At 42.6% G+C, this 13,314-nt stretch overlaps 1 protein-coding gene and 1 non-coding gene across 2 annotated transcripts in view; both read right to left on the reverse strand.

Annotated features, from left to right (window-relative positions):
* stab1 (stabilin 1) overlaps positions 1–13,314 on the reverse strand; it is a 78,984-nt gene that overhangs the window by 43,910 nt on the left and 21,760 nt on the right. Inside the window, exons 17-34 of the mRNA XM_070994234.1 lie at positions 13,206–13,286; positions 12,943–13,101; positions 11,390–11,452; positions 10,831–10,923; positions 9,831–9,917; positions 9,627–9,738; positions 8,207–8,393; positions 7,022–7,115; positions 6,111–6,269; positions 5,116–5,211; positions 4,451–4,546; positions 3,638–3,685; positions 3,194–3,321; positions 2,185–2,296; positions 2,031–2,108; positions 1,541–1,642; positions 1,354–1,458; positions 415–549 (exon numbers count right to left, since the gene is read on the reverse strand). Of these exons, the coding sequence (XP_070850335.1) occupies positions 415–549; positions 1,354–1,458; positions 1,541–1,642; positions 2,031–2,108; positions 2,185–2,296; positions 3,194–3,321; positions 3,638–3,685; positions 4,451–4,546; positions 5,116–5,211; positions 6,111–6,269; positions 7,022–7,115; positions 8,207–8,393; positions 9,627–9,738; positions 9,831–9,917; positions 10,831–10,923; positions 11,390–11,452; positions 12,943–13,101; positions 13,206–13,286 (1,935 nt within the window). The remainder of the gene's footprint in view (positions 1–414; positions 550–1,353; positions 1,459–1,540; positions 1,643–2,030; positions 2,109–2,184; positions 2,297–3,193; positions 3,322–3,637; positions 3,686–4,450; positions 4,547–5,115; positions 5,212–6,110; positions 6,270–7,021; positions 7,116–8,206; positions 8,394–9,626; positions 9,739–9,830; positions 9,918–10,830; positions 10,924–11,389; positions 11,453–12,942; positions 13,102–13,205; positions 13,287–13,314) is intronic.
* On the reverse strand, positions 4,001–4,072 carry trnag-ucc (transfer RNA glycine (anticodon UCC)). The gene has a single exon. It is a non-coding gene; the product is annotated as a tRNA-Gly (tRNA).

The following is a 13,314-nucleotide window of genomic DNA, read 5'->3' on the forward strand; positions in this document are numbered from 1 at the left end:
TCAGAAGACAAATAATACGCAAATATGGATGCAGTGAAAAGGGTAATGTGAGTTTACTTATTTCTTGTATTGATTATGCTATTCTGCTGCTGACTCTTAGATGTCAGAAAGTCCTTGAACACAGCCACAGGTAAATATGCTCTCAACAGCACAACCTGATAAAATTAGTTCACTAACTTTAACTGAAGAAAAAAAAAAGATTTTGAGTGTGATGGATTATTTCTCTTCATTCAATATTTACAATGAAATGAAACTCAGTGCTGCCTGGAAGGAAGGAAATCAATCTAATGACTGCGAGGAATGCAAACGAGCAGCGTGGTCGTTTAACAGACGAGTCCAATGATCTGCAGTGACAAAACGTCTGGAAGGTTGGTCGCATGACCGTGAAGGTTGTGCTGGTTTGACTGTTATTACCTCGTTTTTGTTGTTTAAGTGGAACAGGACCTGGTAGTCGTTGCCCAACAGTGTAGTTTTGAACATGCCATCAGACAGGTGGTCAGGGAACAGCAGCTCATTGGGAATCACATGGTACTTGAGCACATCAGAGTCCTGAACAGAGAGACAGACAAATACAGAGACGCACAAAGAGACAGACAGAAGAGGTGTGATAAAAAATAATTCTGGTTCACTGATAATCACCGCCCACATCTCTGAGTTCTTCAGATTAAGTTCAGCTGCCAAACCGGAAAAACAATCCAATCAGACTTTTTTACGTGGAATTCAGACTGAGGACATCATCTTCACGAGATAAGAGCCAGAAAAATGTCTCAATGTATAGATGAGATGTCATCGGGTAATCTCGAGCATCATTACAGCTTAAAACATGTTAAACTGCAAGGACAGATGCACTTGGATAAAGCACTCTTTGGCAAAGTTTGGATGCCCAACAAGGAGCTCTCATAAGACCACATTCTGACAGAATTACACAGAAACGCTTTGTGGTGAGAGAGCACAAAGCTAAGAAGCTGAATTTGTGAAGGAGTGCCTTGTTGCTGCTGTGGAGCTGCTAGCGTTTATGTTTTTAAGCTCAATCAGGAGAGTTTAGCAGGAAAGCTGATGTGGTTTGTTGTGAAAGTCTGTGGCTCTTGTGTTGTGGGATAGGCTGATGAAACTGCATGTGATCATGTGCTATGTTTATGATAGAGCGCTAACGCCAGCACTTCATGCAATATGGAGCTTAAAAATAAGTGGTCTCTGACTTTTTTCTCAAAGAAGGGACAAGTGATTTACAGAGCAGACATACAGTGTGCTGCAGCACATAAAGAAAATGTTATTCATTATTCAATTTTTGTGCGTTTTCCATCATGGTGGAGGGTTTGCAGGGCAGCACTGGCACATCTAATCTGGACCTACCAGGAGGGAGGAGTTAGTCCTGCTGAGGTGCTGCCTGATGGCATCATCTGTTGGCAGCAGGAGGGTAAAATCAGCTGCACTCAGATGCACTGACAAATTGTACATCTGTAAAACACACACACACACACAGAAAGATTAACAAATCTGAGTTCAGACAAACAGACAGGTAAACAGACAGATATCTTACCAGAGTGTATTGTCTGAACAGAGTGAAGTTGGAAGAGGAGTTCAGGAAGGCCATCAGGGTGGGAGGTTCGGGGGGGAGGACTGAGCGGGACGGGGTCAGAACCTGACCACATGGAAACAAACAAACAGAATGTTTTTCTTGGAACATCACAGACTCAAATTTGCTTTCATCCAGTAAAAAAAAAATATATATATATATTTAATATTAAATATTTTTCCACTGAGATGTTATGAAAACTAAGACTGTTTCCCTGGGCCTCTAAGGATTATGTTGTTTCTCTGTTTAACACACCAGTTTGTCATGGACTTTGCTGTGGACGTTTATGGCCTCCAGAGGATGAACCCTTTCAACAACCCCACGATCCTTCCTCTAGTGCCACCATCAGGATAAAGTAGCTCCAATACTGGTAAAGATCTAAATATAAATGAAAAACCAGGAGGTTGTTTACTCTACTCGGCCCCCCTGGCTGTTTAGAGGCTGACTCTCACACCTGGTTTATGATGTGGATGTAGCCATTGATTGCAGGCAGGTTGTGGGTGAGGATGGAGGCGTTTCCAATGCGGATCACCTGGAACAAAACAAAACAAGTTAACATACAGACTGTATGTGTGTCAGTGGCTCTGTCACAACTACACCATTCTTACCCCACTGCTGTTGCTGATCTCCCAGTAGGTGGAGGGGTTCAGAGTGGGCAGCTTGCTACCCACCAGTCTGTCCAGGTCTTCTACAGCATAGATCCCCTGCAGGAAATGTGCCCTGCAACCAGGACGAGCAAAAGGAAATGATTATGACTCACTGAACAAAAACTCACAACGTGCTCCAGGGAGCCTGTGGATGTGGCTTCAAGTCTGAAGGATCTACGTTCCATCACGTCCAATTTACACCGTGACAAAACATCCAGTGAGTAGTGGTTAGTCAGCTTCCAGTTCTACCAGGATTAGGCATCAACATTGTCAAAGAAAACAGCACACTTCCTGAGCAGGACAAAGGACATCAGCAAAGGACAATGCTGACAATGTTCTTATTGTATATTCTAATTTAGTGAAGCCACTGGGACTCTGGAACTCCATGTCCAAGACAACAACCATCCATCATACATATGATGGCAGAACATCTCTGAAGCAACCTTCCAAGCATGGTGTTTAGTGGATATTACTTTCTAGTTAACTGTCTGTCTCATCAAGTTCATGTTGGCCTGAAGGAAATCTCTGAAAATCCTCGTTACCATACATTCTGGATCTGAACTGGATGATTTCTCCAGACCTCTGTGAGCTCGATAAAACAGATGTGGCAGTGTGAGATAAGGTTCTCAGGGGTAAAAAATGAACCAAAGTTTTCTCCACTGAACTTCTTTTAGCTGACAAAGTAAAGCAATAGTCAGACATTTTGGGAAGTCCTTTTGTTAGCCAATCAGATGAGAGAACTGACAGCCATTCTTCTAGTCTGTGTGTTCAGCTGGGTTTAACATGTCATGTACTGAATACAAAGACAGGAAACTGATATCCATCTGCTCATCCAACTCTGGAGAACAAGAGGATTAACAGACATGATGTAGAACCTGACATTCAAACTCAAAGTCTCAAGGCACTGCTACTTTCCTGAGTGTGCGTGTGTGCGTGCATGCGTTACACCTCAGTGTGTGAGGTGACTGACCGCAGGAAGTAAGGCAGGTGGTGTCGGGTGGTCCAGAACGAGTCTGAACTCAAGTTCCTCAAGGCTTCTCTGGATGGAATCAACACGGTGATGTTTCCACTTAGGTCCTCAGAGGAGTGACCGTGCCTCTGACAACACACACAAGTAGAATTTACGTTAGCTTTAGTGTGGAGTCATTTATGAAAACACTGACCAGCCACAATACTACAGCAGTTGCATCTATTCTGATGATTCTGATTGATTCTGGCTCGTTCCTCATTTCAAATTAGACTAGGTAACTTTATTAATGCCCACAGGTAAAACTAGTTTGGTTAAAATCTTGCTTAGTTTGAGCATAGTGTGGTAGTTAGAGAATAACTGAAAAAACAGTTTTATTTTCCAGCTTTAAAATAGAAAACGGAATAAGTGATTGACTGTAAAGCAGTAAGTCTGGGTCCTACACACCTGAATCAGTAGGTTGAACCTGTACAGGTTTGGGTTCATATCCAGCTCCTACAAACACACACACACACACACACACACACACACACACACACACACACACACACACACACACACACACACACACACACACACACACACACACAGTTATGGGATGTAGTCAGACTGTGCATTGTAGATGAATGTGGGTTGTAGTAGCAGTGCGCAAAACATTTTCAGCCTGTGCAGAATGTCACTGTCACCTGCTGAAATGACAAACATCACAGCTGCCAGGTCATATCAGCTGTTATCAATAAATGGCTCCTCTTTACGCTATAACTACTCATCGCCCACTGGGGGAAATTGGGGAAAAGTTGAATGACCGTCTGCGATGGCCGGGAATCGAACCCGGGTCAACTGCTTGGAAGGCAGCTATGCTCACCACTATACCACCATCGCTGTGAGCAATGGCCTGCCATTGTTTTAAATGAAAACACCAGTCCATTGCTGCCAGCAGTTCCTCTGGAGATGCTGACTGGTCTGAGCCACTGTGGTTGAACTACAAATGCAGAACTTGAAGCCTGGCAAGAAATTCTCGATCTTGTGATCTCGCAAGTCCAGCATGCTTTGCAAGATAAGTGATCATTGTGAATCATGGCCTCCCGTACTTATGTTATGTAGCTTGTGTAGAATACAATGTTCCAATGTAAGTTGGTTACGGATACAGATACAGCACATATAGTTTGGATCAGCAGGTATCCAACGTTAAGAGACTTGTGTTGAGACCAAAAAAGCTTTATTAGGAGATCTCTATAGTGTACAGATTTGAACACTTACCTCCAGTAACGTTCCGTAGCAGATGTTTCCATCTCCAGCGTAGCCGTCGGGACAGGTACAGGTGTGAGTTCCACCCTCCTTCTGCTCACACTTCGCCTGACAGAGGGTACAGCAGATAGTGATCACAGGACATGTATTTAACCTATCACAGCAATCACAAACCAAATCCCTTTTCTCATATTCTTACTCACAAAACAAATAAACATATTGCATATCAAAGTCTTAAAATCTGGAAATGGAAATCAGCACCATGTATTTTTCAGAAGCAATGCCCTGATTACTCCACAGACATTAACGGTAAGAGTTGACTATCACTGACACTGTTTACGACCAGTGTCTGACCAAAAACTGAAGGAGAAGCAGAAGCAGATCAGGACATTGTTTTCAGATGTACTTTGTGGGTGCTTTGGGCACCACAAACCGTTTACCAACATGAAGAATGATGATGATGAAGGCAGAGGTCTCAACAACAGAGATCTTACTTTCTGTGACTCGGTGACAAGCATTTTAAGTAAAAACTGAGGCTGTTTGGAACATTTTAGGAGGCTTGTTGTGCTTCTCTGACATGTTTCGCTTTGTGTGCTTGTGCTTTGTGTGTGTGTGTGTGTGTGTGTGTGTGTGTGTGTGTGTGTGTGTGTGTGTGTGTGTGTGTGTGTGTGTGTTACCAGGTCATGGCAGCCTCCATTCTTTGTGAAGCAGGGGTTAATGAGGTCACACACAATACCGTTCCCCATGTAACCTGTTTTACATACACACTCACTCTGCAGACACACAGATAGACAAACACCTGGTATCAAAATGGCATGTGTACCCAGGTAAGTTATTCATGTGATAAACGATCCAACCGTGCCTTCGTGTTAACACCTGGTATTTTTAAGGCATGCCTGTTATTCCCATAAAGATCAAACCTCTGCTCTCTAGAGTAAAACCTGCGTGTGAGCATTTTGAGACAGTGGCAAATCTTAATCATTTATCCCCTCTTGAGCAATAAACTATATGCCTTGTTAACAGCAGATCACGGCACAGAATAGATGTACAATCAGTAACAAGAGACGTCGCTTTCACCATTCTTGTTTGCTTGTTGTCTAAATTTGACAATCTACATTTTCTGTCAGATAAAAACAAATATCTGTTCCAATGGTATGCTGTGTAAGGATGCCAGCACGTTGTACGGGGTGTGTTTACACCTACCTAAGATCCAAACACAATACGTGCCAGACAACCTCCAGTATTGGTCAAGCAGATTCAATCACGTTATGATCACAACACAATTATGCCTTGCAATGCCATGCATTTCTACTCATCTGGATAATGTGTCCGGATACAGATTGCATTTTAAGGGATGTAAACATCCACATTAGTTACACTCAGGCATCTGCATTGTGACTAGCTAATAAATTACATAGACAATAGGAGATGATGAGAACAAACAGCATAGGACTGGAGGTTTAGTGCAGTGACGCACATCTGTCTGAGTTGATGCTCTGATCAAAAATGCTTTAGAAAACACTGGCAGTGCCAGGTTCCCTTTAGAAAGGCAAGGAGTGCTGGACAGACGGGCTGGGCAAGAAAACAGGCACAAAAAAACAATGTCAGTAAGTGTTAATAGCTGATTAGTTAATAACAGGTTATCATCCATCATTAATTGTTAGTAACTCACCTGTCCTGGTCCAATGTGGTTACAGTCAGCATTGGGGCTGCAGCCTCCCCGACTATTCAGCTGACAGTTGTTGATCTCCACACACACTTTGCCGTCACCTGTCCAACCCTCAACACACACACATGATGCGTTACCTGGAGCCAAGTACACACACTCTGCCTGTAGAGAGAGTGTGGGAGGGAGGGAGTTATAAAGGCAGGTAGACAGCCAACAACAACACACCACAGGAACTGGCAGTTAACCAGTACTGTATATTTGATATCTTCAGATCAATCCATACGATCAGAGCTGATCCAGGACACACTGACGGCTGCTCTTACTGAACTTAATAACAGAAAAAAGGAACAGTAATCCATATACTGACACAAACATGTGTAAATACATTATCAAGTAATCATCTTTCGCTCTCTCTTTGGTTCACACTGTGCAGAACTCTGGACCAAACACACTTCTCTCACATCACACCAGTTTAGCTTCTTTGCACTGGTTACCAAATCTTTAAAGAATCCATATTAAAATCCTGCTTTACATGCCCAACACATCAGTGAACTTTTAACTCAGCTGGGTTGATCTCTGTCTGAGAAATTACATTTATAACCAACTAATTAGAATCAGCAAATAAATTCTAAAGGAAACAAAATGGCAATGAAATTACATTTTGTATTAACATAATGAGGAAATGTTGTTAAGTAACATACGTGGAGAGTCACAAAAATGCTAACACTGAAACAAATCTTTACTGACAACGTATTTCATTTGTTTTCTGCCAAAATACACAAACACATGTACGCACGCACGCACACACACACACACACACACACACACACACACACACACACACACACACACACACACACACACACACACACACACACACACACACACACACACACACAAGCAGTAAGTCTTACGTTGGTGTCACACCCTCCTCGGTTGCTCTTGAGGCAGGGATTGATGGGAGAACAGGAGTGACCATCACCGTCATAGCCATCTTTACACAAACACCTGGTGCAATACACACAAACACACACATTCTTTATGGACAAACTCAACAGGTGTTCAGGTAAGAGGGGAGCGATCACCTGCAAATCCTTGCTCATATAGCCAAAATGCTCCTTTAAATTATGCTAAAGGATGATAGGGTTGGATGGTTCCAGCTTGCAGCTAGCAGCAGTCACATGGATGGGTATATGGATGTATGAATTGTAGGGAGGTGATTCATTGAGATCAGCTGGTGCTTGTTCATGAAGGACTAGATAAACAAAAACTTGACCTGCTGAGGGTACTAGATGAAAAGTCAGAAGATGACTGTTGAGATTTTTCACTCTAAAGCACAAATGTCAACCTCATGTTGGTCCTTGAGGGAGTGTCAGGGGCTCACCAAAGTCACTAGGATTCATCCTCTGGGAACCATGAAGGTCTGTACAGAGTGTCATGGTAATCCATCCTACAGCTGTTTAGATATATACAATAACTGGATTATTTCCAGCATTTATTCTTTCTGATTAAAGGCTTTCAGGAAGAATGAGTGCAGGATTAATGTTGGTTGTCAACTGTCTAAATCTTCCTCGAGATGCTCACTGAAGAAATGGATTAATGTTATCTGACATTTCAGCTGCTCACCTCAAGCTCAACCCACACAGCAATCAGTATTTTAGTGAACAATGAGTGAAAACAGCCTCTGAATGATCAGCTGCTCAGCAGTGGAGAACACACAGCTGCAATACTGTCAAGTGAGCAGAAATGACAAAGAGCGTGTAGTTCTGTTCAAACAGCCAGAGTTTGAGATGACAGCTGGATATACTGAGGTTTTCTGCTGTATTACTGCAGAGCACAGTGACACGGGCACTCTATAAACACCCTGTCAACATAAAGACGTGAGAGCTGTAGCCTCAGAATGCTTACTAAAAATGCACAACAAAAATGAGACTAAAGACTAAAGCGAGACAAAAATAAGTGTTTGCTGACAGAGACTATCGATAAAATGACTAAAATGAGACTCAAACTATTACACACTTCAGTTACAGGGTTAAAAATAAATCATCAGGCGCCAAAATTAAAAGTTGTAGAAACAGTAGTAGCAGTAGTTGTCTTACATCGTGTTCAGTCCTGTGTGTGTGCAGTACGCGTGGATGTGACAGTGTTCCAGCAGTCCGTCAGAGTTGCAGGGCGTGGCCGTCTTGTCGCAGTTGTCTCCGGAGTATCCGTCCAAGCAGGATCCTCTCCGACACACACCACTGCTGCCTGGACGGTTATCGCACACACCGTGGACACAGTGACACTCTGAAGACACAAACACACACGGTGATGATTTCAGGTTAGTCACATAAGTCACAACAGAGGAACAATGTCACAACAGGCACAACCCACCGCCCGGCCGCTTGTTGACAGTTTCTTTTCTATTTACGGGTGATTAGCAGCCGCTGCATAAAACAGACTGACATTTACAAAACTGTTAGTTAAATATTTAAAGTCAGAGATGCAGGGAGGGGAACATTTACATACTACAAAATTATACATATGCATTATGCATTATTGGTGGTACAGTGGACCAGTGGCAACACTGACGCCTCACAGCTAGAAGGTACCGGGTTCGATTCCCGCCTGGGGCCCTGAGGGCGTGTCCTCCACCATGCCTTCTGCCCCATCTGGTGCCTGCTGCCCCTTAGCTCGAGGAAAGTTGCCTTTCTGTGTGGAGTTTGCATGTTCTCCCCGTGTTCACCGAGGGGATCCTCCATTAAAAAAAAATTAAACCCCCCTCTAAAAAACATGCATGAAGATCACCACCTGACCAATGGTGACGAAGAAGAAACTGGGACCCTGGGTGCCAGTCAGCTGGCAGCCCACCGCTCCTGGTCTGCCGTGGAGGAAGGACTTACCAGGAAGGGTTAAAAGCGGAAGAAGAATGGCGTGTGTGCATATTGTGTGTAGTGTGACTAATAAAGGATGTCTTTCTTTCTTTTCTTTCATTCTATTACAATCTAGCTAAACTTCAGAAAACAAGGCAGGTAGTCATCTGCTGACAGGAGGTAAGACATTTGTGGTTTTCAGTGAACCGTCTAAACAATGACTGGATGCACTGCCATTAAACTTGATGCAGACATTTTAAGGTATGTACCCCTCAGGATGAGCTGACAACTGTGGCAGTCTGTGTGTAAACCACTCCCCTTTTACCACATAGTGCACTGTGATGTTGTTTGAATATCCAAATTAGGAGCATGTAAATCAATGCACTAATGTAGTGCCTCGTATGTATATTACTTTCTGCTAATGATCCCACTGCAAATGATTTTGCATTTTACAGGTGCAAAAATCACTGTGGTGAGACTGCAGCTGTCACTGATGGCAGTTCTTAACAGGTGTCTAAAATCTCAATTTATCACTCACTGCAAACTATTGAGCGTCTATTATCTAGGGAGCAGTAAATGAGTGAAAGAGTGAATATGTGAAGGGACACATTAAAGCTTTAACAGGTGCTATGTTGCTCTATAACTGTTAACAAGGAGGAGCCGTTACCTTCATCACACTTTTCTCCATGCTTGGAAGGATCCGAGCAGATGTGGCAGGCGACGCCCTTGAAGCCTGACTGACAGCTGCATGAGCCGTTGCCGTGGATACCGTCAAAGCACTGCATGTGGTAAACAATAAATAAAAAAATTAATAAAATGCTTCTGTTGAGAAACGAGGCTTCAGTGACAGAAGTGTCCGCTTGTTGCTCACCGTTCCTTTGTCATAGCAGGCATGCTGGAATCCTCCAATACAGGGTTTACAGTCTGGACCGTAGAAACCTTTACAACACTCAGCTACCTGTTAAACACACATGCACCAGCACACACACACATTCACTTCATAACCTAAATCCAATATTTACTCTTCTTTTAGTGGTTTTTATTCACCTGGCTCTTTAGCAGCTACATGCTCCGCTATGGTTACCAGCTAGTAGCTAACTAGCCAAAAACGATCAACAAAATTGAACCGAAACCGAAGAACAATGAGCTGAAAAACACCATGAAGTTCTACAGAGCTGAGAGAAACTGTAGAGTGGGGTGATAATTGTCTTTGAGTTGGTTGGTTTGGGTTGTTCAGAATCCAGGACTTAACCAGGAGTAAGACTCACTGGGATTAAAAATGTCACCAGCAGCAGAGCAGCTCCACAGTGACAGACATAAAGCAAACACAACAATTTAAGACGAAGACAAAGAGCAAATCAAAGAATCATAAAACCATCATCAGCTTTAGAAACATCTGCAGACAGATGTCCGTTCCTCCAAGTTGTTTAGAATCACCCTGTTACACTAAAATAACACTAAAATATTGATTCTAGCCATTTTAAAGTTGAAAAACATCATCTGATCTTTTATTACTGTTTTACCTTGTACTTTTATTTATTATGTCCTACAGATTTCAATGAGATCTGATTTGTGCAAAAGGGATTGGTAGGTAGAGATGACATTTTCTTGCATTTCTTTTTTTTTCTATGTCAAAAATAAAAGCTTTTGGGTCAAAAAAAATGGTAAACCACATTTTTCTGAATTTTATCACCAAGCTGAGGAACAAGAAGAGAGTATAAAAGATGGCCAGATTCAATTTGCACTTCACATTTGCAAAAATTTGTTCATCATTTGAAGGCAGCATTAGTAGCAGTGACAGGTGAGGGGCAGATGAATGACGCTTAAAATAAAGCTCCTGATGCAGATACTGAGACTGAGCCCACTCTCACCTGTCTGGTGGTGTTGCAGAATTTGGCACAGCCAGTGCTGAGGGTGTGTTTGAGAGGAGACGTGACGTACTCACAGCCGGTCTGATGACGGTCCTGCAGACAGACACACACGTTTGTTGGCTTTCTGTTCTCGTCCATATTGCCCACCAGATTTTATTGGGTAGAAAAAAGTATCGTTGTGGAAAACAACATCATTGTTCTGAACTGAATCAGAATCAATGCAGGGAATTACAAATTCTTAAAAGACTTACCTTTTAAGTTATGTAGTAAAATATTTTTGTCACACTAACTAAATTAAAGCACAGACTAAAATCTGGCGTCAGAAAATAATCTAAATATGTTTTGATTGCTAAGATTTCAATGCTTGCTGAGTCCATGAACACAAATTTAATGAAAGCTCCATACATTTTCCACCTTACAGTTTATTCATGTCTGCTCATGGACTGCCAAACTCATGATTTATCAATCCTTGAACACAGATTTTCACAACCCTTTGTTCTTTAGAATAGAACAGGGTGGAATAGAGAAGAAATGGTGGAGTAAGAAGAATCTGTCTTACCATTTCAACGCTGCCATCTGGACACTCAGTCTCATACAGGTAACTGCAGTGAACACATGGACCCTGAAAACACACACACACACACACACACACACACACACACACACACACACACACACACACACACACACACACACACACACACACACACACTCTTTAGCATTACATTTACCTTTAAGCTTCTACCAGCCTGTTCATTTCTTTATTATATTCTGTTCTTTATAATTATAATTTATGTAGTTAACTACTTGGTTAAAGAGGTACCTGGTAGATAGTTTAGGGTTACAAACCTTGACAGATGTGCTCATTGAGGTGAACTAAACTGGTCTAATTCACCTCAGAGCCTCAAAACCACAATTACCAAAAAAGGATATACACACTTAAAGCTGCGCACGCACCAATTTGGCAGTTTGGTGTGCAAAAGGACGTGTGCAATGGAGTGGAGGGATTCAGAGAAAAGAGTACAAAATAGCCATCAAAAGGGTTTTGTCACTTCAACCTGAAGTCCGCTCAAGAGGAGTATGTGAGGAGCCTGACAAAGCAAGCAAGGACTTAGAAAGTTCTACAGTCAACTCAAGAGGATAGAGCATGGGAGGAATAACCACTTTCCAACTGAGTGTGCATCACAAAGTGGAGTTTAAGTTCTTCACTCACTCTGCTATAACAGGGATGGGACTTTGAAAGGGCTTAGGGGCTTTAGATGGAGTCGTGAGTTTCTTCAAGGTAGAGAAAGGTCGTACTGGCCAGAAGACCAGTCTCTCTCCCTCTGAGTATTAGATCAGCTTCAGCCTCATATTAGAGTCAGATATAGTCTTTGTTTATTTCATATTGAATGACTTTTTAATTATCATTATTCATTGAGAAATTTAAATCAGATTGAGCTGCTAATAAATAATCAAAATTAAAGTAAAGAATAAGTGTTGCACGTTCCTTTCATAGTTCTTAGATGGTAGTAAAATGTGGGATGCTGTGTGATAAACACCTTAAAGGTTCTTAAATACTCCTCTAAGCTACTGAAATGAACAGATCCTTGGGGGCATATTGGCCAATAAATCTTACCTGAGCACTATTACCAATAGTCTAGATCATTTAGAGGAGAGCTGCCATGAACGGGTGTGGCTGGCAACTGTATCTGACTGAAGGGCTATTCAGTTAGGTGCAGCATCAGAGGACGAGGGGTAGGCGCCTGGACGAGGGCAGTTAGAAGCTAAGCTTGTCTCCTTGCCGCCATCTTAAATAGTTTTCAGATTAAAACCAAGTAGGTTAATACTCTGCAGGACTGAGAACTGGACCCTCAAATGGAGAGCTGGTCAAGTACTGCCTGTACAGGGTGACACAATCATACCTAATACCTGGAGGAGAGGGGGGGCAGATTTAGTGGGAGATGGCATTAAACCTTTTATCAGAGGAAACTACCCATATGGTACAAAAGAGAGCCAAAACCATTTGTCAGCTACTCAGTTAATGATCGTTGATTCAGAGTCTGTGTGTGTTACCGCTCTCTCCTGTCTGATGTGCAGAGTTAATTTCATTCTCAGCCTCCTTATGCTCACCATGGTGATCTTGTTCTCGATGACATCACAGCGGTGAGGCAGGATGGGAAGGATCGAGGGCGGGTACAGAAGCCCGTCAATCATATGGATGATCCCATTGGACGCCACAATGTTGGTGCTCACCAGATGGACGCCCTTCTCGCCTAACAGGATCACACCCTGGAGAGGGAAGAGGGGGGCGCGTAGTGTTAATGTAACACTGCTATTTTTAGGAAACAAGTCAAATTATGAGAGACACTGAAGAACCAACCAGATATACTCACATCATCAGACACAGTGATGGTGACAATCTGATTGGCCATCGTCTGAATCTTGGGGAGAGCGGCCAACTCATCGACTGTCAGCTACAGACAGAAAGAATAATCATCAACT

The sequence above is a fragment of the Chaetodon trifascialis genome, chromosome 3 (genome assembly GCF_039877785.1).
Source record: "Chaetodon trifascialis isolate fChaTrf1 chromosome 3, fChaTrf1.hap1, whole genome shotgun sequence".
Taxonomy (NCBI): Eukaryota; Metazoa; Chordata; class Actinopteri; order Chaetodontiformes; family Chaetodontidae; genus Chaetodon; species Chaetodon trifascialis.